Source organism: Rhinopithecus roxellana, chromosome 16 (genome assembly GCF_007565055.1).
Source record: "Rhinopithecus roxellana isolate Shanxi Qingling chromosome 16, ASM756505v1, whole genome shotgun sequence".
Lineage (NCBI taxonomy): Eukaryota > Metazoa > Chordata > Mammalia > Primates > Cercopithecidae > Rhinopithecus > Rhinopithecus roxellana.
The window spans coordinates 113981999-114008032 of NC_044564.1; the positions used below are offsets into that span (position 1 = coordinate 113981999).

Here is a 26034-nt window from a genome sequence, read left to right on the forward strand (position 1 = left end):
TTTTTATTTTTGAGACAGTCTCGCTCTGTTGCCCAGGCTGGAGTGCAGTGGTGCGATCTTGGCACACTGCAACCTCTGCCTCCTGGGTTCAAGCGATTCTCAGGCCACAGCCTCCCAAGTAGCTGGGATTTCGGGTGCCCGCCACCACGCCCGGCTAATTTTTGTATTTTTAGTAGAGATGGGGTTTCACCATGTTGGCCAGGCTGATCTTAAAGTCCTGAGCTTAGGAGATCTGCCTGTCTTAGCCTCCAAAAGTACGGGGATTACAGGCATGAGCCACTGTGCGCAGCTGACTTCTCACTTTACATTCGTTCATTTCCCAAACATTCATTCTTACATGCCAGGCACAGTTCTCTGCACTATTCACTTGTTATGCATTTGACAGATAATTTATTAACTGTCTACTTGGTGCAAGGCAAGGCCACATGGGTACTAAGATGAATGTGACACAATCCTTACCCTCAAAGAGTTTACCATTTAGTATGGGAGATTTAAGAGTTTGTTACCACCACTTGCACTTTGTCCTCCCCCCACTTGCCTTTATTTCCCTAACCTGTAGGTCTTTGGGATCCTGGGGTAACAAAGTTAGAAAAAGCCTTCTTTGACTCTTAAGAATTTTAAATTTTATTCATACAATAAACATTCATTGGACCCTTATTTTGTGCCAAGCTGTGTTCTGTTTTCTGAAGATACATCAGAGAACAAAAGAGATAACAATCTCTGTCCTTATGGAACTTATAGTCTAATTGGGAGAGATACAACAGACAACATGATGAATGGCAAAGTATATAGTATGCTAGAAGGTAATATGTTATGAAAAATAGAACAAAGGAAGGGGGATTGGAGTCTCAGCCATGAGGAGGGAAGGTGGTAATTTAAAATAGGGTAGAAAGGTTTGGCATTAGGCCAGGAGCAGTGGCTCCTGTTTGTAATCCCAACACTTTGGGAGGCCGAAGCAGACCGATTGCTGGAGCCCAGGAGTTCGAGACCAGCCTGAGCAACATGGCAGAACTCCGTCTTTACAAAAAGTAGCAGGGTGTGGTGGTGTGTGCGTGTCGTCCCAACTACTCAGGGGGCTGAGGCAGGAGGATCACCTGAGCCTTAGGAGTTCAAGGCTGCAGTGAGCCAAGATCGTACCACTGCACTCCAGCCTGGGCAACAGAGTGAAACCCTATCTCAAAGAAAAAGAAAGAAAAGAGATGTTTGGTCTTTCTGAGAGTGCCAAGTCCTAACTATCAGACCACCAGGGAAGGTAGGTTTGGCCTTTCTGAGAAGGTGACATTTGAGCATAGACTTTTGACATTTGAGCATATGGTTAGTCTTAGGGGTAATACGGTTAGCCAAAGGTTATCTGAGGGAAAACATGCAAGGCAGAGGAAGCAGCAGTGGATAGGTCCTGTGGACTAGTATGGCTGGAATGATGCAAGAGCAGGGAGAAGACCAGTGTCGCCAGAGTGAGGGGAGAGGAGTAGAAGATGAGATGATGTCCGTAAGGAAATGGAGGTCAGATGTTATAGACCCTTGCCAAGACTTGGTCTTTGATTACTCTGGGTGAAATGAGGAGTTGTTTCAGGATTTCAAGCAGAGAAGGGACCTGATCAAACCTAAATGTTTAAAAAACCTCTCTGACTGTTCTGATAAGCCTTGATTTTTTTTTTTTTTTTTTTTTTTTTTTTTTGAGATGGAGTCTCACTCAGTCACCCCGGCTGGAGTACAGTGGCGTGATCTCGGCTCACTGCAAGCTCTGCCTACCGGGTTCACACCATTGTCCTGCCTCAGCCTCCCGAGTAGCTGGGACTATAGGCGCCGGCCACCTCGCCCAGCTAATTTTTTGTATTTTTAGTAGAGACAGGGTTTCACCGTGTTAGCCAGGATGGTCTCGATCTCCTGACCTCGTGATCTGCCCGTTTTGACCTCCCAAAGTGCTGGGATTACAGGCGTGAACCACCGCGCTCAGCCAAGCCTAGATTCTTGAGGGGCAAAGGGGGGAACAGTTGGGAGGCTACTGCAGGAAGTGAGGCACAGATTTTGGTGGCTATGACCAGGATGACAGCAGTAAAGGTGGTGGAGAGTGGCCAGATTCTGATATATTTTCAAGGTACAACCAACAATATCTGCTGATGGATTGCCTTTGGGACGTGAGAGAAAGGGTCAAGGGTGACTCCAAGATTTCTGGAAAATAGCCGGGTGCGGTGGCTCATGTCTGTAATCCCAACACTTTGGGGAGGCCCAGGTGGGTGAATCACCTGAGGTCAAGAGTTCAAGACCAGCCTGGCCAACATGGTGAAACCTCATCTCTACTAAAAATACAAAAAATTAGCCTGGCTTGGTGATGTGTGCCTGTAGTCCCATCCACTCAGGAGGCTGAGGCAGGAGAATTGCTTGAACCCGGGAGGTGGAGGTTACAGTGAGCTGAGATCATGCCAGTGCACTCCAGCCTGGGTGATAGAGTGAGATTCCAACTCAAAAAAAAAAAAAAAAAAATTAAAAAAATAAAGATTTCTGGCTTGAGTTACTAGGACGGTGGAGACTATCTCCATCTTAGGAATTGAGATGGAGAAAGCTGCAGATAGAGCAGATGGAGGGCAAGCTTAGGAATTCAGTGTGGGGTATTGTGTTTGAACACCCAAGTGGGGACAGTCATTAGGCAGCAGGGCTTGTGAATGGGGGTCAGGAGAGTGGTCCAGGCTGGAGATTAAAATCTGTGAGTTTTCAACGTATAGAAGGCATTAAAAGCCACAAAACTACATGATACCATCTAGGCAGTGAGAAGAAGAGAAAGGACCATTGCCCATTTCAACACTGAAAGGTTGGGAAGAAGAGGAAGACCCATATAGGAGAGTAAAGTCGGAAGAAACCCAGAGGAGATGAAAGCTGCTGAAGAAACTGTTCCAAGGAGAATGGAGAGTGATACAGTTTGGATGTTGTCTCCACCTAAATCTCATGTCAAAATGTCATCCCCAGTGTTGGAGGTGGGGTCTGGTGGGAGCTGACTGGATCATGGGGACAGCTTTCTCATGAACGGTTTACCACCATCCTCCTTGGTACTGCCCTCACCATAGTGAGCAAGTTCTTATCTGGTTTTTAAAAGTATGTAGCACACCCCCTCGCTCTCTTGTTCCTCCTTTAGCCATGTGATGTGCCTGCTCCTTCTTTACCTTCTGCCATGAGTACAAGCTCCCCAAGGCCTCCCCAGAAACCAAGTGATGTTGGAGCCATGCTTGTACAGCATGCAGAACTGTGAGCCACTTAAACCTCTTTTTAAAATTACCCAGTCTCAGGTATTTCTTTTTTTTTCTTTTTTTTTTTTGAGACAGAGTCTTACTCTGTTGCCCAGGCTGTACAGGAGCGCAGTGGCTCAATCTCAGCTCACTGCAACCTCTGCCTCCCAGGTTCAGGTGATTCTCCTGCCTTAGCCTCCCAAGTAGCTGGGATTACAGGCGTGCGCCGCCACACCTGGCTAAGTTTTTTGTATTATTAGTAGAGATGGGGGTTTCCCCATGTTGGCCAGGCTGGTCTTGAACTCCTGACCTCAAGTGATCCACCAACCTCGGCCTCCCAAAGTGCTGGGATTACAGGCGTGACCACCGTGCCCAGCCTAGGTATTTCTTTATAGTAATGTGAGAACAGACTAATACAGGGAGTGATCAATTGTGTCAGATTATGCTGATAGTTCTTACAAAATGGGACTGATCATCGGGTTTAGTAGTCTGTACATCTTCACATCACTTACAGCATTTGTAATTATTAATTTATAATTATGAGTATTTAATGTCTTCTTTGCTAGAATGAAAACTTCTTGAGGATAGGGACAGTGTTTGCTTTGTTTTATTGTAGTCATTGTAGACATTCAATAAATATTTGATGAGTGAGTAAATGAGTCAATGAATGTGCAATATGATTACCTTCTGCCTGGCTCCAAAATATATTCTGGACAAAGCTTATATAATAGACAGAATGTTCTGTATCAGGGAATATAGAGGGCATTATCAGGATCAGCAGGAAAAATCAGCTCATTGCTGAGATCTTTGCTTTAGCTTCAAGATATTCATTTTAGAAGGTTTACTAGACATCTTGGAGCCAGTGATGTTACTTGGTCCTAGACTTGATGACACACTAAATCCAATTTACAGTCATGTTCCTTGTGGTGCATGGTATGATGAATTATGTACTGGGTATTGTTTTTTATTTTATTTTATTTTATTTTTGAGACAGAATCTTGCTAAGTTTTTTTCTTTTTTTTTTTTAAATAGAGACGGGTTTTATCACATTGGCGAGGGTGCTCTGGAACTCCTGACCTCAAGTGATCCACCCTCCTCGGCCTCTCAGAGTGCTGGGATTATAGGTGTGATCCACCGTGCCTGGCCTACAGGGTGCTTTGAGACATAGTAGCTCAGGATAAATGATCAGAGAAGTAGATTTTCAAAAGTAGGTAAACAATTGAAATGAGATCTCAAGGGGATGTTGGAATGTTTCAGAAAGAACTGGGAAAGACATTTCTCGGCAGAGGGAGCGACGCATGCAAAGATTGCAGTTTGGGAAAATACTGTCTGTGCGGTGGAGCTACAAGGTTGGTGTATGTATGATAGGGTGTGCGCTTGTTATTTCCTACTGAACTTGAGCAACTCAAGTTGTACAGGTTGACTGGAATGTTGGGTGAGTGTGAGGGTGTGGGGAAGATGGATGAGATGGATGGTCTTGTCTGCCAAGTTTAGGAGCTTGAATTGTAACCTATATTCAGTGGAGAGCCACTGAAGAATCTTAACAGCAGAGGATTAATAATAAACTAGGGAAAATAGGAGCACTGAAGTACTACGGTTGTTGATGAGGTTTAGGAAGTTTAATCTGGCATCTGAATATAGGATGGCTTGTAAGATTATAGAGAGAAGAGGCAGGAAAGCTAGCTAGAATATTACATTATTCATGAGTGAGGCAATGAACATGGAGGGGTGAAAATGGACTTGAGAGGGTGGCCAGGCTCTTGGCTTTTGTGAGGCCTCTATTTAAAAGAAAACATGCATCTCCTCATCTTAGATGACAGCGTAGAGTGACTATCTTTATGTCAGCTGGAACCAGAAGTAATCTCCCAACATTATTGCCTTTCAGGAAAAAGGAGATTTGTTGTGCTTAACGGAGTGAGTACAGTGTAACATATGTTATCCTCAATCACAGCAGTGTCCTGGTCTGCCGCTTGGCTTTTCAGCTGCGTGCTCTTCTCAACACTGACTTCATTGCTCCTCCTGGGTTTAGCACTTTCACCCTGCTGAATTCAGCACATCCAGAGAAAGGATCAGAGGGCCGGCCTCCAGTTGTTTCACAACATGGAATTTCAGGCTTCCAACTAGGTCACCTCCAGAATTGTAATTTTTTTCTTTTTATAAGACCTGTTTCATGGTTCCTGCTGAAATGGAGGGTGGGGAAGGAGAGAGGGATGATGGCTGCTATTCACAATGCCTACTCTTCTTACCTTGTGACTGGTCTGGACAAGTGTAGTAGAAGCAGGAAAGTCCACTTTTGGGTGGATTTGATTTGGGCTTGGGGTGGGGAGTCTGGGAATGGCAGCTACTGATTTGGTAATGGCTGCAGAGAGGAAGGCCGCAGAAGTATCACAGAGCAGCTGCAGACCTCTGGCACCTGGACTATATTGCAAATAGATTTGGGAACTCAGCTAACCAAGGAGGGTGAGGTGACAAGGTGGTGGCTCACCTCCTTCCTGTCTGGTGCTAGAAATCAAAACTAGTTTCCCTGTTTTTCAAGGGACCTGTTCACTGACTAGGTTAAACAGTTTATACATTTTCATTGATTCTGACATGCCCATGCTTTGTATTTGTACATCTCTAATATCAGTCTGTATCTTACAATGGATGATATATCATAGTTTAATTGGCAGCTTTTTTCTTTCCTTAGTGGTCCCTAAGGTAATGGTGTGCTGTATAATCGGTGGCATCATTGGTTCAGTGGATACACACACGAGTATGTGGATATGTGTGGTGGTGGCTGACAGGTGTTAAAGAGGGGAAATAAGCTCTCTTCCCAGAGAAGGAGTCATCACGGGCAGTGCTGATGTTTTAAGCTTCATATGCACTCCATATGTTTATGTGAAAGGAAATCTTTGATTGGTCTTAAGACTGTTGGTACTGTCTGTTTTCAGGCAGTAATCTCTTGGCTGTTATCAGAAGAATCAATTGGAAGCTATTAGATATCTCTTCAGTTATTTCTTAATAAGACTTAAGTTTTAGGGTCGATGTTGTGACTCTTGTGATCCATGGCTTATCTGCTTTCATTATAAATCTTGCTTATTTTCTTTCCCAGAAATCATCAATGAATTTCATTTGATTTATCCTACTGTTAACCTGTTTTTATTGTTATCAGTTTTTTCTAACCTGTTGGGTTAGCTTGTTGGCATTCCAAAATCTGTGTTGAGAAATAATGGCCCACTTCTTGATTTTTGAGTGTCTAGTTGTACCTTCTTTGTATCTTTCTTGGAAAGATTGTTAAAGTAATGATAGGTTGGAGGAACATTTCTTATTCTATAGACACTCACACACACACAGCATGTATATACTTACATATGACATATTTTTATTAGACTTCTAATTTAGAGTTTTTAAGGATTCTTGTACAATTGATGTCATTTACATGGAGACTAGGAGTGTGCATGTATGCATATAGTTTCAAAATAGATTATACTCAATTATGTACAGGAAAGTTCTGCAGTTTTCAAGAGTGAGATGATAACAACTCCAAGAACTCTGATTAACAAGGTATGACCCATTTAGTTGCATCATGGATGAGAGCCTGGCTCTGAAGTCAGGCTACTGGGTGTTTGAATTTTAGCTTCTGTGACCTTGGGCAAGTTACTTAACTTCTCTGTGCTTGAGTGCTCCTATCTATAAAATGGGAATAACAACAGGACCTACCTCAGGGTTCTAAGAATTAAGTAAGACAATGTATGTAAAATAGGTAATAGCATGCCTGGCACAGGGTATACTTAATGAATGGTAGGTGCTATTTTTTATTTTATTTTATTCATTTTTAATTTTTGTGTTTTTTTGACAAGCAGATGGGGTCTCACTCTGTCACCCAGGCTGGAATGCAGTGGCACAGTCATAGCTCACTGCAGCCTCAAACTCCTAGGCTCAAGCGATCTTCCTGCCTCAGCCTCCAGAATATCTGGGATTATAGGCTCTAGCCACCACATCCAGCTGCTTTTTTTTTTTTTTTTTTAAATTAATAAAGGATCCGTTCAAGAGTGAGACCAGAGCTCTTGCTCTTGATCTGTTGGTTAAGGAAAAAAATTATTTCTAGGGCTGGACATGGTGGCTCACACCTGTAATCCCAGCACTTTGGGAGGCCGAGGCAGGAGGATGGCTTGAGCCCACCAGTTGGAGACCAGCCTGGGAAACATAGCAAGACCCCATTTCTACAAAAAAAAAAAAAAAAAAAAAAAAAAAAAGGCTGGGCGCGGTGGCTCACGCCTGTAATCCCAGCACTTTGGGAGGCTGAGGCCAGTGGATCACGAGGTCAGGAAATTGAGACCATCCTGGCTAACACGGTGAAAACCCGACTCGACTAAAAATACAAACAATTAGCCAGGCGTGGTGATGGGTGCCTGTAGTCCCAGCTGCTCGGGAGGCTGAGGCAGGAGAATGGCGTGAACCCGGGAGGCAGAGCTTGCAGTGAGCCGAGATGGCGCCACTGCACTCCAGCCTGGGTGACAGAGCGAGGCTCCGTCTCAAAAAAAAAGAGCCCAGGAGATCAAGGCTGCTGAGAGCTATGATCTCACCACTACCTCTGACCTGGGTGACAGTATGAGACCCTATCTCAAAAAAAAAAAAAAAAAATTATTCCTAGTAAATGATTTTTAGTTAGGAAGTAGAAACGTGTCTTGTAACTCAATGCTTTCAAGAAATTCCCTAAATTAATTGAACCTTAAAAAAATAGGGAGTAAGTTCCATGAAGGTAGATGCCTTATGTCTGTTTTGTCAACATCTGTGTCCTTAATATCTAGAATAGCGCCTGACTTATATATAGTAAGTGCTTAATAACTATTTGTTGAGTGAATGCAAAAGGGCCAATGGCCCTTAAAAGCTACAGACATTTCATCTTATAGACCAAAATATGTAAGTTATTCTAGCATATAATAATTTAAAATTGTATTTTAACAATGTATGGAAATAAGTTTTATCTAAAGTACTAGAAACTCACAAACCCAAGTACATTTAAATAAACTGACTTTCTGTGAACCTATGAATTATGTTAGAAAATAAATAAACAGACTTTTCTTGTTTGATGTAAACTAGGATATATGTAAGCAAATTGAGATGTTACTGTTGACAATGTATAATTAATAACGTACTGTTAATAGTAGAGTTTCAAGTTACTTCATATGAGACATAATTTTAAAAGTATACCTAACATAGTAAAAATTATATGCAAATATTAACAGCAGTTATCTCTGGATAGGGAAATTATAATTAATTAAGCAATTTTTCCTTTTACTTCTATTTCCTTTTTTTTTTTTTTTCCTGAGACAGAGTCTCACTCTGTCACCCAGGCTGGAGTACACTGGAGTAATCTCAGCTCATTACAACCTTTGGCTCCCAGATTCAAGTGATCCTCCTACCTCTGCCTCCCAAGTAGCTGGGACTACAGGCACTCACCACCATGCCTGGTTAATTTTTGTATTTTTAGTAGAGATGGGGTTTCACCATGTTGACCAGGCTTGTCCCAAACTCCTGACCTCAAGTGATCCACCCACCTTGGCCTCCCACAGTGCTGGGATTACAGGCATGAGCCACCGCACCTGGCTATTTTCTAATATTTTCTACAAAACAGTTGTCTGAATTTAAAAAGGACCCCCAGAAATCCAAGCAATATTTATTGAGTGTTTTTCAAGGAACCTATTCACTGACTAGGTGAAAGAGTTTATACCATTTTCATTGATTCTGAGATGCCCATGTATTATATTTGCACATCTCTGATACCAGTCTGTATCTTACAATGAATGATATATCATAATTTAATTGGCAGCTTTTTTGTTTCCTTAGTGGTCCCTAACATAATGGTGCACTTTATAATCAGTGGCATTGTTGGTTCAGTGAATTCCCACAAGAATGTGTGCATGTGGTTGGTGGTGGCTGATAGGTGTTGAAGAGGCAAAACAAGCTCTCTTCCCAGAGAAGGAGTCATCACAGGCAATACTGATGTTTTAAGCCTCATATACACTCCATATGTTTATGTGAAAGGAAATTTTGGGCATTAAGACTGGTGGTACTGTCTGTTTTCAGGCAGTAATCTCTTAGCTGTTATCAGGAGAATCAACTGGAAGCTATTAGAGGTCTCTTCAGTTATTCCTTTAAAAGACATGCAAATTCTTGAGCATTCTAAATCAGAAAGTTCATTGAATTTTACTTTGAGTCTTCTGGTTTAGTCTGTAGTATAAGGCAGTGTTGCATAGAGTAAGGAACATGTGTTTTCTACCCAGTTCTCTCTGTGGAACATTTGGCAAATTCTGGGGCCGGGCTCGGTGGCTCATGCCTGTAATCCCAGCACTTTGGGAGGCCGAGGTGGACGGATCACGAGGTCAGGAGTTCAAGACCAGCCTGGCCAACATGGTGAAACCCCGTTTCTACTAAAAATACAAAAAATTTCCTGGGCGTGGTGGCGCACGCCTGTAATCCCAGCTACTCGGAAGGCTGGGTTCAATTGCTTGAACCCAGGAGGTGGAGGTTGCGGTGAGCGGAGATCACGCCATTGCACTCCTGCCTGGGCGACAGAGCAAGACTGTCTCAAAAACAAAAAACAACAAAAAAATTTGGCAAATCCCTTAAGCAGTCTGGTTCTCATCATCTAAGAAATGAAAGAATTAGCCTTGATAATTGTGAAGGGTAGTGCTTGCTTGTTACTTCCATAGTTTTATTATTTGATTTGGAGTTACGAGTGTATGTGTGTGTGTGTTTTCTCTACAGCCATATACACTGCTGCTACAGAGATGCTGGGAGGACCTGGTATCAAAAGCCAGTGTAGAAAAGTTGATATCATTGCAGATGCAGCATATTCCATTTTCCAAAAGCCAAAAAGTTTTACTGGCAACTTTGTCATTGATGAAAATATCTTAAAAGCAGAAGGAATACAACATTTTGACATTTATGCAATTAAACCAGGTAATGCTTTTATAGTTTTTAAAAGTAACGATATGTTTTTCCATATTTTCTGCAATGAACACATCTGTTTTTTTTGTGTGTTTGTGTGATCGTAAAATGAATATGTTATTTTAAAAGCTGCCTTCCCAATGAAGGAAAAAACCCACAGCAACACAACTTAAAAAAAAAGATGAATGAAAAATAGAGGTGAGTTGAGGGCTTTTGAAGTGATATATATAAGCACAGAAAGTCAGATCAGCTACTAGCCACTTCTAAATCTCGAAATAAGAAATGAAAATTATTTTTTAAAGTTGGTCTTAAAATCACAGAGTAAAGATTTTGTTCAAGAATATGTGGTGACAGATGGTACAGTAGTGGGTTATTTATTTATTTATTTGAGAAAGGGTCTCACTCTGTCACCCTGGCTGGAGTGTAGTGGCACAATCTCAGCTTACTGCAATCTCTACCTCCTAGGGTCAAGCAATCCTTCCACCGCAGCCTCTTGAGTAGCTGGAACTATAGGCATGTGCCACCACACCTTGTTAATTTTTATATTTGTAGATGTGGGATTTCACCATGTTGCCCAGGCTGGTCTTGAACTCCTGAGCTCAAGTGATCTGCCTGCCTTGGCCTCCTAAAGTGTTAGGATTACAGGTGTGAGCCACTGCACCTGGGCCAGTAATGAATTTTTTTGTTTAAAATAATTTATGATTGTGGACTCTGTAAATATTTGTCTCAAGTGCAGTCTCTTAGAGTAGCTTAATGACAGATGGTGTAGATGAGTGGGCAGGGTCTGTCTTATGGACAGTAAAGTGATCTGAGAAGCTTCCAGAAAGCCTTCTTTTTAAGGAACTCTCCCTCTCTGAAATCATGGATGATAATGATAATAATGGATTTTTACCATATAGAATATGATGTATTCTAATATAGCCATATATAAAAGTTAAATTTATTTGTGGTAAAGTATATTTTAAATCTTATTCATTAAACTGAGCTTCTAAATGACACAAACCATGTTTATATTTGTATCATCCCTGCTCATCTCTGCAGTTCCAACTGAATTAAATAGTGGATTATAGTTTTACAAAGCACTCTTATATGCATTATCTATTTAGCCTGCATAACAATTCTGTAAGGGAAGTAATGCTTAGTGATTAAGAACATGGAATTTGGGAGAAGACAAGCCAGGTTCATATTGCAGCTCTGCTGCTCACTGCTATGCAGCTTTGAGCATGTCACCCAGTTTGTCTGTCTCAGCCTCAATTTCCATATTGGTAAACTTAAGAGAATGGTACATTCCATACAAGATTTTTGTAAAGACTAAATATGATAATGTATGTTTTTGGCACAGTGCCCAGCATATAGTACACTCAGAATATTTGGTAGTTAATATTTACAAGTAGAAAAACAGGCTCAGAGAGATTGAGCCTTTGCCTAAGAGCGGATGGCTAATAGGCGGCAGAACCTGACCAGATTCAGGTCTTCTGGGTCCTGGTACCCAGGAATATAATTATTACTTTAGGTTTTAAAGACAGTGTAATTGTGCACAAGTTTTAACATTTTATTTAAATTTAAAATCCTATCAAGTATTGAGAACTTAGTATGACCAGATACTATGATATTAGGATACAACAAAGATGAATTCATTCCTGCCCTCCAGAAGTTTGCTTAAACTTCTGAAAAAGAGAGAGAGAGAGAGACAGGAGACTGAGGCAGGAGGCTCATTTGAGCCCAGAATTTTGAGACTAGCCTGGGCAAAACAGCAAGACCCCATCTCAAAAAAAAAAAAAAAAAAAAAGAAAGAAAAGAAAAAAAAGGAAAAGGAAGAGAAAAGAAAAAGAGAGCAATTGAAATTGTTAACGTCTCACTGTACTACAGTTTTGAAGGCTTTGTGGCCTTTAAATCTTCTAGTGTGCATGTGTCTTAGAGTTATCAGTGTAATTAAAACAGCCTATTTGCTAACCACAACCATTAGCTGAAAATAAGACCCAGTGGAGGCTGTGTGCAGTGGCTCACACCTGTAATCCCAGCGCTTTGGGAGGCCAAGGCTGGCAGATCAGTAGAGCCAAAGAGTTCAAGACCATACTGGGCAACATGGCAAAACCCTCTGTCTACAAAAAATAAAAATGAGTGGTCGGGTGCCATGGCTCATGCCCATAATCCCAGCACATTGGGAGACTGAGGTGGGTGGATATCCTGAGGTCAGGAGTTCGAGACCAGCCTGACCAATATGGTGAAACTCTGTCTCTACTAAAAATACAAAAATTAGCCAGGCCTGGTGGTGGGCACCTGTAATTCCAGCTACTTGGGAGGCTGAGGCAGGAGGATTGCTTGAACCTGGAAGGCGGAGGGTGCAATGAGCCGAGATTGTGCCACTGTACTCAAGCCTGGGCGACAGAGCGAGACTCCATCTCAATAAATAAATAAATAATTATTAGCTGGGTATGGTGGCTTGCACCTGTGGTCCCAGTTACTTGGGAGGCTGAGGGAGGAGGATCACCCAGGAGGTGGAGGTTGCAGTGAGCCAAGATCGTGCCACTGCACTCCAGCCTGGGTGACAGTGAGACCCTGTGTCAATAATAATAATAATCACCCAGTGGAATGGATGGAATAGGATAGCTTAGTTTTCATGATGATGGAGTGAGAGGAAGAGGGAGAGAGAGAAGAAGCCCAAATGCACTAATGCTGAGAAGAAAGTCCTTCTTAAGAAGGAGCCCTCTGCTCTTAGGAGGGCAGGTAAGAAATGAGTCCTGAGCACTTTGGAAGAATGTGGGCCAGAAGAGCAGTGTAGGATGAGAAGGGCAAAGGTTCCTGGGAGAGCAGGTAAAGGCTTTATAGAACAGGTGATCTTTTGGGGATTAAATCTTGAAGATAAAATTTATCAGAGGAGAGGAGGATAACTGAATTATGAGAAAATTAATTTAATGAAGATCAGGTCATTCAACAGTTCTCATGGAGGCCTTTTCTGTTGCACCAGAATGATTTTTAATAAAACAGATATGTTTACTAAACAGATGTTAAAATCTTACTATGTTGTAGTTACATTAACCTAATGGTTTGGGGTCAATTTTTCAGGTCATCCTTTGCAACCAGATTTATTCTTAGATGAATACCCAGAAGCAGTTAGTAAGAAAATGGAATCAGCTGGTAAGATCTAGACTATATTTTATGTTAGAAAATATAAATCCTAACTTACGTATTTCTTCCAAAATATGGAATTGATCCTATAACAGTGACATTTCTGTCTTCTGTTTTTAAACTATTTTGTAATTTAAAGTAAACAAGTAATGTGAGCTCTCAGTTAATTCTAGTAAAGAAGGTTGTTTTGTTCATCTACCAGTAAGAAGTTTTAATAAGGCTGGGCACAACGGCTCATACCTGTAATCCCAGCACTTCTGAGGCGAATGGATCACTTGAGTCCAGGAGTTTGCGACAAGCTTGGGCAACATGGCAAAACCCCATGTCTACAAAAAAATAAGCTGGGCGGGGTGGCACGGGACTGTAGTCCCAGCTACTCAGGAGGCTGAGGTGGGAGGATCACCTGAGCCCGGAAAGTGGAAGCTTCAGTGAGCCATGATTGTGCCACTGCACTCCAGCCTGGGTGACAGAGCAAGACCCTGTCTCAAAAAAAAAAAAAGAAGAAGTTATTAATATATTCTTTGCATTTGGTAAAAAAAAAAAGTCTGAAAAAAACGTTCTTTTCAGGTTTTATTTATTTTCTTTTGCACTGTCTTTAGGTATTTCATGTTGATATGTTATTTTGAGGAAAAGTGTGTCATGTATCAAATACATCTAACACCATTTCCACAGTTTGTGTTATGTGACTACTTTATGGAAGAAACCCACTTCAGAGGCGGTTCGGGTTTTACTTTGTTTTGTTTATGTAATTCAGAAACAATAGTGCCCTTGAATTGGTCCAGAGTTTACATTTTAGACTTCGTGTTCCGACATTTTGCCAGTGGCTCATTTAAAGAAGAAACACTTTAATGAATACCTGTGGGAAGAATTTCTCTCCTGGTTTACTAATAAGAATGGCTGTGCTTCTTCTGGGCCCTTACCTTATTTTTATCTTATAGATCCTGTGATGCTCATCGATTTTGTTTTTTTTTAGAAGTCTGATAGAAAATGTAGGAATGAATTTCCTTGATACCTTTAGCAAACCTGTGGCACCTTACTGCAGTGCATTTTAGTGCCAAACCTTATTTCCAGCTTTCCTTTATTTATTCTTTATTATTTATCTTTTCTTTTTCCAAATTTTTGTAGTAATTAAAAAAAAATACTTAGGTAATAAAAAGGACTTTTTTGTACTATGGACAATTTAAAACAATAGAAAGGAAAATAGTTACTCATAATCCTACTACCAGAGTATTAAAACCAGGAAAAACAAGATTCTCAGTCTTTTTCTCAAAAGGCCTCTTACAGAATGGTGGAAAATTATCAAAGTCTGGAAGAGTCTGGTCTTCAAGTTAGTTAAGTCCAAAACTCTGATTTTTGCCCAGCGCCCTAAGGTTAGATCTGTCTTTTAGAAGAAGGCATGCATGAACTGAGCTCATTTAAATTCCAAATTTTAAATAATAATAACCATTTATTAATCAAGTATATTCATTTTGTTTATTCAATAAATATTTACTGGACACCTACTATGTGCCAAACACTGTGCTAAGTACTTTGCATGCATTGTCTTGTTTAACACCATTAATCCCCAAGATAGATACTACCCTCATTTTATAGCTGCGATTGCACAGCCAGCAGGTGGCAGAACCAAGATTTAAACTTGTATTTCTCTGATTCCAAAGCCCATGTCTTTAACCAGTAAACTTAAATGGCTTTCCTAACACTTGAATACTTAGTCTTATAAATTTAAGCATATTCTTAGTCTGGGCAACATGGTGAGACCCTGTCTCTACAAAAAATAAAAAAAATTAGCTGGGCATGGTGGCACATGCCTGTAGTCTCAGCTACTCAGGAGACTGAAGCAGGAGGATCCCTTGAGCTCAAGAGTTTGAGGCTGCAGTGAGCTATGATTGAGCTACAGCACTCCAGCCTGGGCAACAGAGCAAGACCCTGTCTCAAATAAATACATAAATTAGCACATTCTTTCCCGTGATAATCTAATTTATTAATTTATAACAAGGAGTTGCCATCTCATAGGTTAAACATGTAGGTGCTTGATCAGCACATTCTCTTTCTTTGGATATAATTACGCATGAAACAGAATCGTAGTCAGGTCATTTAATGACCATGGAATCAGAACAAGGGGGTTAGATAGGTAGAGTGTAAAATCAGTGTTTACTGGCATCAGGCTTTGATAGGGATAACTTTGCCTATAGCCATCTCCACATAAGCAATGCTCTCACCCTTAAGGTCAGAAGACTCAAATTCCTTTGGCTAACTTCCCCCACCTAATGCTGCAGGCACATTTACTTCTGTAGTTCTCTTTTTTTGATTCTGTGTGGTTCAGTCGATAGCAATTTTACTTGACCTTTTCTGTAGATATATTATTATAGTCATATAGATAGTAGCCTGGGCTATAACTTACCTCTTTCAGTTTATTTCTTATGTCCTCTCATAGTTCAGCTCTCTGAGAACCATGTGTATCCCTTGTTTCCAAAGGGGGAGAGGTTCACCTTTCCGTTGTACCCACAACTTATAATAACCCGTTACCATTTCATTATATATGCCTTTTCCAGTATTTGTCCTGTGTATGTTAGCTCTTATTATTGTAAACAGTGTACATAGTTTTACATTGATTTTTTCTTTCTTCCTATCTTAAAAGCAATATCAACCAGGCATAGTGGCCCATGCCTGTAGTCCCAGCACTTTGGGAGGCTGAGGTGGGAGGATTGCTTGAGCCCAGGAGTTCAAAAGTAGTCTGGGCAACATGGCGAAACCTTGTCTCTACAAAAAGTACAAAAATTAGCTGGGTGTGATGGTGCATGCTGTAGTTCCAGCGACTTGGGAGGCTGAGGTGGGAGGATCACTTGAGTTCAGGAGTTTGAGGTTGCAGTGAGCTATGATCAAGCCAGTGAACTCCAGCCTGTGTGAGAGAGTGAGACCCTGTCTCAAAAAACAAACAAACAAAAAACACAATACCATTATTTCTTCATTGATTCCCCCCACCCCTACTCTCACTGGAACACAGGGAGCCCACTGAGTCTTTTTTTTTTTTTTTTTTTTTTTTTTACTTCCAGCTTATTCTTATTTTTATTTTTTATTTGTTTTAGAGACTGGGTCTCACCCTGTCACCCAAGCTGGAGTGCAGTGGCTCGATCATAGCCCACTGCAGCCCTCAAAGTCCTGGACTTAAACAATCTTCTCACCTCAGCCTCCCCAATAGCTGGGACTAGAGGTGCATGCCACCACGTCCAGCTAATTTTTAAATTTTTGTAAAGAGGGAATCTTATTATATTGCCCAGGCTGGTCTCAAACTCCTGGCCTCAAACAATCATCCTGCCTTGGCCTCCCAACGTGCTGGGATTACAGGCATGAGCTATGGTGTTGGGCCTATTTTCCTTCAGTTACAGTTTTAATTGCTTCTGTTCCATTTGTTCTTGATTCTCAGAAACACTTATTCTTACCCTGGCTCCCCTTACCCTTTCCCTGTAGTTAGCACCACTTCTCATTGGTTCCGGTTTTCTCTCCTGTATTCTGGAGACCTTTTAAAGTTTGTCCTTTGTATTAAAAAGGACAGTCTGGTAAGATGTTCTATAGCTTAGTTTCTCTTCCATATTGTCTCAAATGGTTATTTTAATTTGCTATGGTGCTTATATTTCTCTCACTTCCTCTTTTATTTTATCCTATTGTCTTTTCATCTCAGCCAGTTATATATAATTTTGTCCCTGTTTCATATAGTTTTTTTTAAAGGTTTTATTTATTTATTTTTTTGAGACAGAGTCTCTCTCTGTTGCCCATGCTGGAGTGCAGTGGCATGATCTCGGCTCACTGCAACCTCCACCTCCCAGGTTCAAGCAATTCTCCTCCCTCAGCCTCCCTAGTAACTGGGATTACATGGGTGTGCCACCACGCCTGGCTAATTTTGTATTTTTAGTAGAGATGGGGTTTCGGCACATTGGCCAGGCTGGTCTCAAACTTCTGACCTCAGGTGATCTGCCCACCTTGGCCTCCCAAAGTGCTGGGATTACAGGCATGAGCCACTGTGCCTGGCCAAAGCTTTATTTTTTCTAGAGCAGTTTTAGATTTCACAGCAAAACTGAGAGGAAGGTATAGAAATATCCCATATACCCGCCTGCCCCAACACATGCATAACCTCCTTCCTTAGCAGCATCCTCTACCAGAGTGGCACATTTGTCACAACTGATGAATCTGTATTGACACATCATAATGATATAGTTTCCATGTGGAAGAATTCTTGTAAGTTAGTTTTAGATCTTGCTCTTCAGAGTAGCCTCCATTGCCTTGTAGCATACAATTTTTTTCATAGGCATCAGGTTATTTTTTTCCCATTAATTCTTCCTCAAAGTAGGAGGTATCTCTAGAGCTAGTGTAGTCAAAGGCAGGAATGTGTAGGTTGCTTTTGGCTCCACTCCCTGTCCATATGGAGGAATTCCTTTTTCTGAGCTGTAGTTTCAGATGTAGCACCTGTTGGGCAAATAGCTTAGGCCAGTGTGCAAGGCTGACATGTGACTTTCCTTTACTTCCTCTGTTTAAAACTACTCTCCAGGCCTGGCTCAGTGGCTAAAGCCTGTAATCCTAGCACTTTGGGAGGCTGTGGTGGGAGGATCACCTGAGGCCAGGAGTTCTAGATGAGCCTGAGCTATATAGCAATAGCAAGATCCCATTTCTACAAAAAATTTTTAACAATAGCCAGGTGTGGTGGTACGTACCTGTGGTCTCAGGTACTTGGGAGGCTGAGGCAGGAGGATCACTTGAACCCAGGAGTTCAAGGTTGCAGCGAGCTGTGATTGTGCCATTGCACTCCAGCCCGGGTGACAGAGGGAGATCCTATCTCAAAAACAACACGAAACACAACAAAAACACAAAAACTACTCTCTCCTGGAATGCTCTGCTGCCAGGGTTCTTCCCCTCCCCATCCTTGTCAGCCATGCCCTGGGGCATGTACTTCCCAGGATGCTGCACTGCAGGACTCCCCTACTGTCTGCTTATCTTATTTGGGAGCTACAAGCTTTGGAACTGGATTTGAAAGATGAGGATGAGGAATCATATAAAGTGTGTCTTGAAAAGTAGCGTGTGTAAAACAGAGAGACAGCTCCTGATCTTAGTTGGTACAAGCCCAGAGTCTGATCCAGCGTGAGCTTCTCTTCTTTGTTTGGGTGGGCAGAGATTTTTTTCTTTGAGATCTTTCATGAGGGAAAGCATAGGAGACCTGTCTTTCTGAGGCTGACTAGAGCTGCTGAACCTCTCCTCCTAGATTCAGACAATAGATTGTGTATCAGTCTAGGTGATGTTCAGTATTTTCCCTTTTTTGCGTGTGCATTTTTATATTTATTCAGTGTGAAGTTAGGAGAGCCTGTGTCAGGGACTACCAGCCATATGTCATCTTCTTTTGTGTACTGGAATTTCTTTCCCATTCCGGCTTACATTTTTGTGGTCTGATGGCTGCACCTTTAAAAACTATCATTGGGTTTTTTTTTTGTCTCCTGAAGTTTTTTTTTCTCTTGTGCAAACTCATCATGTTTACGTCTCAATAATCCAGGTGATAAATTATGCAATTTATCTCTTGGCAAATGTCTTTCAGGGATAAACGAAAGTTTTTGCTGCAATCTCCTTGGCACTTCATATGTAGATGATATGCCTTGACTAATATACAAATCACCTGAAGTAGTTACCCACTAGGAAGGGAGGGGTTCCAGCAGTTATTTATATGACAGACTCAGTTCTCTCTGGTGTAACTGCTAAAACGAAACACATGACCTGCCCGGAAACATGAAGGAACCCTGCGTCTTCGCTGCCCTTGCTTTAGCAGCCTTTGCTTGGTCAACTTCTGGTGAGTTTCACATCTCAGCACTGTGCTCAGCTTTTATGTTGGCTATATAAAAAATTAGATTGCTAAACATAGAAGAAAATGTTGAGGACATATTTATTACTCAGTGGATAAAACTGCAGGCTCTGGAGTCAGACTGCCTGGATTTAATCTTGAGTTACATTTGTTTTTATTAAACAAATTGAAATGCTTTCTGGAACAAGGCAAGTTAACAATAAAAAGGGGGAAATTAACTTTTGTATGTTCTGTATCTGGTTACCATCATGAGCTTTTTGTTGCTGTTTTTAAAGACATCTAATAGTTTCTGAGAGAGAGTGAGTACTCACTGAAAGCACAGACTTCAGAGTAAGACAGATATGGGTTCAAATCCGGTGCCTGCCACTTACATCTGTCATTTTGGGCACATCACTTCAGCTCTCTGAAACAGTTTTGTCACCGCTTGCTTTCCTTGTGTAATTATTGTGAGGAATAAGAGTGATAGTACATCATATTGTACATTTGATGCAGGAAGCCCCCTATAACTATTGGTTGCTGTAGTTACTATTAATTATCTTGGATTTTCTACATGGTATAACTTCTTGTCTGCATATAATAATATCTTTGAAGGATTATTTCTGGCATATATCTTAATACACTGACTTGAACTTCCAGGAGTTCATTAAAACTATTTTATTTTAATTATCCTTATTTTATTCTTAATTTTAATTAGAAAAATCTTCAGATTTTACCATAAGGTGTTAACATTTGTATAAGATGGACTTTTTTTTTTAATCAGAGAAGTTAGATTGGTATCTACTTTTTTTAGTGTAATAAACTTGTTACATTTTATTTTATTTTATTGTTTTTTTGAAACGGAGTCTCGCTCTGTCACCCAGGCTGGAGTGCTGTGGCCGGATCTCAGCTCACTGCAAGCTCCGCCTCCCGGGTTCACGCCATTCTCCTGCCTCAGCCTCCCGGTAGCTGGGACTACAGGCGCCGTCACCTCGCCCGGCTAGTTTTTTGTAGTTTTTAGTAGAGACGGGGTTTCACCGTGTTAGCCAGGATGGTCTCGATCTCCTGACCTCGTGATCCGCCCGTCTCGGCCTGCCAAAGTGCTGGGATTACAGGCTTGAGCCACCGCGCCCGGCCTCTTGTTACATTTTAAATATGTTAAATGGGTAATGTTCTCTTTCTGTGCTCTTTCTTCCTTTCTTTCTTTCCTTTTTTTTTTTTTTTTTTTATTGAGATGGAGTCCGTTCTGTTGCCCAGGCTGGATGCAGTGGCGTTTTCTTGGCTCACTGCAACCTGCGCCACCTGGGTTCAAGCGATTCTCCTGCCTCAGCCTCTTGAGTAGCTGGGATTACAGGCTCGCACCACCATGCCTGGATAATTTTATTTTTATTTTTTTATTTTTAGTAGAGACAGGGTTTCACTGTGTTAGCCAGGATGGTCTCAATCTCCTGACCTCGTGATCCACCTGCCTCGACCTCCCAAAAGTGCTGAGATTACAAGCATGAGCCACCACACCCAGCCTTTTTCTATGCTCTCTTCTTTGAAGGTTTGAAATACCTACTAAGTCATTTGGGTCTCTTCTGAAGTTATGTCTTTCAGAACTTTTATTTTATTCAATTATAGGCTTTTTAAAACATAAAAAAACCAAAATTATCCATTTGAAGTTTCAAAACCTATTTAAGAGTTGACATGTAGTATTTCACTTACACAGTTTTTTAAAGTTTTCAAACTGTTTTATCTCTTTCCTTTGTTTTTTCATTTTTTCTTTTGAGACAAAGTCTCACTCTGTCACCCAGGCTGGAATGTAGTGGCATGATCTTAGCTCACTGCAACCCCCACCTCCCAGGTTCAAGGAATTCTCGTGCCTCAGCCTCCTGAGTAGCTGGGATTACAGGCACCCGCCACCATGCCCAGCTAATTTTTGTATTTTTAGTAGAGACGGGGTTTCACCGTGTTGGTCAGGCTGTTCTCAAACTCCTGACCTCAGGTGACCCACCCACCTCAGCCTCCCAAAGTGCTAGGATTACAGGTGTGAGCCTCTGCGCCCGGCCTCTTTCCTCTGTTTTAAAAATTATTTTTCTTTTTTCTCAATCAGTTGCTTATTTTATGGTATCTTATTTTTTTTTCTCAAAAGCACCAGATTTTAAATTTTATTTCATGTTTAATTCTACAGCTTTTCTCTTTTCTGATTCATTATCTTTTTAAAAACAACTTGAGATATAACTTACATACACCAAAAAATTCACCATTTTAGGCTGGGCACGGTGGCTCATGCCTGTAATCCTAGCACTTTGGGAGGCTGAGGCAGGCAAACTGTCTGAGCTCAGGAGTTCAAGACCAGCCTGGGCAACAGGCAAAATCCTGTCTCTACTAAAAATACAAAAAATTAGCTGGGTTTGGTGGTGCACATCTGTAATCCCAGTTACTCGGGAGGCTGAGGCAGGAGAATCACTTGAGCCCAGGAGGTGGAGGTTGCAGTGAGCCAAAATCATGTCACTGCACTCCAGACGGGGCGCCAGAGTGAACCTCTGTTTAAAAAAAAAAAAAAAATCACCATTTGAAAGTGTCTAATGATTTTTAGCATCTTCCCAGAATTGTGCAACCATCTGATTCCTTACTTTTTTTACTTTTGCTTTATTTTCTCCTTTCTTTGATGTCACTTTTGTTCCTGTTCTTACTTGTTGGGTTAATACTTCATTGTTGTTTCTTTTAAAATAATGAAATAAAGTTTTTGCATTTATCCCCTTAACATAGTTTTGGCTACAGCCAATCGATTTTGTTATATATTTTACTCAGTTTTGATAGCATTTTAAATTAGTCTGTATAGAAAAGCTTAGTACGGGCATGATGTAGGGGCTCACACCTGTAATCATAACACTGTGGGAGACGGAGGCGGGATGATCACTTGAGGACAGGAGTTCAAGACCAGCCTGGGCAACATAGCGAGACCCCATCTCTACAAATAGAAAAAAATTAAAACATTAAAAATTAAAAACATTTTTAAAAAGAAAAGCTTAATACAGAAGTATAAAAAAGTATAGAACAGGCCAGGTGCAGTGGCTCACACCTGTAATCCCAGCACTTTGGGAGGCTGAGGTAAGTGAATCACCTGAGGTCGGGAGTTTGAGAACAGCCTGGTCAACACGGTGGAACCCTGTCTCAAATAAAAAGACAAAATTAGTTGGGTACAGTGGTATGCGCCTGTAATCCCAGCTACTTGGGAGGCTGAGGCACCAGAATTGCTTGAACCTGGGAGGTGGAGGTTGCAGTGGGCTGACATCACGCCACTGCACTCCAGCCTGGGTGACACAGCAAGACTCTGTCTCAAAAAAAAAAAAAAAAAAAAAAAGTATAGAACAGCTCAAAGAAAAAAATTTTAAGTACCTGTAATCCAGTTATAAGTACATTTATATTTTGGCGTATTTCCTTTCAACCACTGTTTTTTTTTTTTGCACATATAACTTAAAATGTATACCCAGAAATAAATATTTTACCGGTAGGTTCATATTGTTGTTTTTTTTTTTTGAAAGAAGCTTTATTTATATTATGTTTAATTGCATAGACTTTCATTTAATTTAACATTACTTAATTATTGTGAATGTTCTCCATGTCTTCAAAAACAACTTTTTGAGGCCGGGTGCAGTAGCTCATGTCTGTAATCCCAGTCATGGGTGGCTGACGCGGGTTGATCGCTTGAGTCTAGGAGTTCGAGACCAGCCTGGCCAACATAGTGAAACCCTGTCTCTACAAAAAATACAAAAAATTAGCTGGGCATAGTGGCACATGCCTGTGGTCCCAGCTACTCAGGAAGCTTGAACTCAGGAAGTTGAGGCTGCAGTGAACCTTGATTGTACCACTGCACTTCAGCCTGGGTGATAGAGTAAGCCCCTGTCTCAAAAAACAATAAATAAATAAATAAATATTGGAATTCATAGCTCAATTTTAAAATTGGCTTCTAAATAATACCTTATATTAATAGTAATGTGTCCCACTCACTTACACTGGTGTACACTTGGAAAATAACTGGGAAGTGGCCTTGCTCAAATAAGCACTGCAAAGGTTAGAAAGTATTAGGTGTTATCTTTGAAGCATGGGGAATACCTTTTTCAAATTTAACTGGTGAAGATGAACTACTGGCCAAATTTATGTTTTCAAATTGTAGAATAAATATGTACGTGTGTATGTATTTACATATTCAGCCTTATATTGTTTAATTCAGTGTCTATTCAAAACATCCCAGTTCTTAAGTAGAACCCATCACTTCCCGACTTAATTTTATGTATGTATGCATGTATATGCATCTGCATATTGTCTGTCTACCCTAGTCAGTTTTCTTGTATGTCTGTGTCTGACTTGGTGTCATGGTAATACTGGCCTCATATAATTAATTAGAAAGTGTTCCCTCCTCTTGCATTTTTTGGAAGAGTTTTGAAGGTTCGGCAGGCATATAAAAATAGATACTGTGTGATTGATTCCATTTATTTGAAGATAAACATGAGACAAAACTAATACATGGTGTTAGCAATTAGGAGGGGTTATGGAGTGGGCTTCTGGGATACCTGTAATGTCCTCTTTCTTGACCTAGGTGGTGATGACACGATGTTTTCACTTTCTTACATAAATTTTGGTCTGGATACACCTGATCACTGTTTCTGAATGTATGTTACACATCAATAAAAAGCAGCGCCATGCTAAGGGCAAGGCAGGAGAAGTGGATTGCCCCAGTGCAGGCAATAAAGGGGTACACTGTAGTAAATTTTAAAACAATAATAAAACAGGCTAAAGAAATTCTTTAAGGCTTTCATCTCTAATATCTGTTTGTACTTTAACTTATAAAAGGAAAAGGGGGCCAGGCGCGGTGGCTCAAGCCTGTAATCCCAGCACTTTGGGAGGCCGAGACGGGCGGATCACGAGGTCAGGAGATCGAGACCATCCTGGCTAACACAGTGAAACCCTGTCTCTACTAAAAAATACAAAAACTAGCCGGGCGAGGTGGTGGGCGCCTGTAGTCCCAGCTACTCCGGAGGCTGAGGCGGGAGAATGGCATGAACCCGGGAGGCGGAGCTTGCAGTGAGCTGAGATCCGGCCACTGCACTCCAGCCTGGGCGACAGAGCCAGACTCCGTCTCAAAAAAAAAAAAAAAAAAAAAATAATAATAATAATAATAATAAAATAAAAAAGGAAAAGGTTTTTTTTTTTTTTTAATTTGTGGAAACATCATAATGAAAGGCAATTTATATTCAGTATACTTTATGAATTAATAGCTTACTTTGTACTATGGAGTATCTTTATGCTGTCAATTAGATTTCATTTACTAACCTTTGGGGAATTGTATTAGACAAGTTGGCTGTGTATAATTTGAGTTGAGAAAGAGATTCACCTTCAGCCTAGAGCACAGATTGGCCTTGGAGTTAATTAATGAATTGTTCTTACCTGTTTCTGGGGGCAACTACTTAGCTGCCCCTATGTGATTCTAGGATGATAAGTAAAGGAACAGAGTCTGGGCATGATGGCTCACACCTGCAATCCCAGCACTTTGTGAGGCCAAGGTGGGCAGATCACCTGAGATCAGGAGTTTGAGACCAGCCTGGCCAACATGGTGAAACCCTGTCTCTACTAAAAATTCAAAAGTTAGCCGGGCATGGTGGTGGGCACCTGTAGTCTCAGCTACTTGGGAGGCTGAAGCAGGAGAATCGCTTGAACCGGGAGACGGAGGTTGCAGTGAGCCGAGATCAAGTCACTGCACTCCAGCCTGGGTGACAAAGCGAGATTTTGAGACAAATCTCAAAAATAAATAAATAAATAAATACATACATACATACATAAATACACAAACAGTGACAGTATTGGGGCGCAGCATCATGACATGGGAGCAAAGCAGTCCTATGAACTGCTGTCTTCTCCCCTGACTTAACATCATATGTTAAGTTGTTATAGCCAATGGGTTAAGTGAATGCAAGTTTTAAAATGTTGCAGGCAACCTTCATTCCCGTGACCTAGTGTTTTCAGAGAGGGCAGCCTGTTAGTCAGGGGGCTAATAGTTTAACCTCCCTTTTCATCTACTGGGAGGATCAATCTGAATAAGTGAGATGGGGAGAACTTGAGGTTGTATGTCAGACCCTTCTGAGCATTCTCTTTTTGAGCAGGCTGTCCTCAGTTTTTTACATCATCTGTACTTAACAGAGCATTTCTAACCTGTGATGGGAGGATGCAGGATCAATCCATGGGTGAAAGGACTATGTGAATAGATTGAATATAGAGGTAGAGTGATTAGAAAGCACACTTGGGTGTTGATTCAAGCTACAGTCTCCAGTATAGCTCCACTAATTCCACAGCTGATATTTTGATTTCCATCTTTCTGATTCCAGTGTCTTTTTGTTCTCATTTGGTTTTAGAACTCAGAGAAATTGACAAAGGAGTGATTGATTATCATCCCTAATACTCCAGTAGTTGTGTTTAGGTCTGTTTATTTATTTTTTTGAGACAGAGTCTCCCTCTGTCACCCAGGCTAGAGTGCAGTGGCGTGATCTTGGCTCACTGCAGCCTCCACCTCCCAGGCTCAAGTGATCCTCTCACCTCAGCCTCCCAAGTAGCTGGGACTACAGACACCAACCACCATGCCCAGCTAATTTTTGTATTTTTTATAGAGACAGGGTTTCTCCATGTTGCCCAGGCTGGTCTTGAACTCCTGGGCTAAGTGATCCGCCCGCCTTGGCCTCCCAAAGTGCTGGAATTACACGCATGAGCCACCACACCCGGCCTTGGCCTCCCAAAGTGCTGGAATTACACGCATGAGCCACCACGCCCGGTCTTGGCCTCACAAAGTGCTCAGATATAGAAGGTCTGTTTATAATGAATATTTATAGTTTAGTAGTATTTTTAACCTAATCTGAAAGTCAGCCTTTTATTTGGAGAGTGTAAACCATTTACATTTAT

The 26034-nt window shown here is 41.2% G+C and overlaps 1 protein-coding gene across 4 annotated transcripts in view; it reads left to right on the forward strand.

Annotated features, from left to right (window-relative positions):
* HSDL2 (hydroxysteroid dehydrogenase like 2) overlaps nucleotides 1-26034 on the forward strand; it is an 88901-nt gene that overhangs the window by 44308 nt on the left and 18559 nt on the right. For 3 of the 4 annotated variants that reach the window (XM_030919214.1, XM_030919210.1, XM_030919213.1), the window contains 2 exons: nucleotides 9972-10166; nucleotides 13221-13292. In XM_030919214.1, coding sequence (XP_030775074.1) covers nucleotides 9972-10166; nucleotides 13221-13292 — 267 coding nt within the window. The remainder of the gene's footprint in view (nucleotides 1-9971; nucleotides 10167-13220; nucleotides 13293-26034) is intronic. The other variant, XM_030919211.1, reaches the window with a different exon arrangement.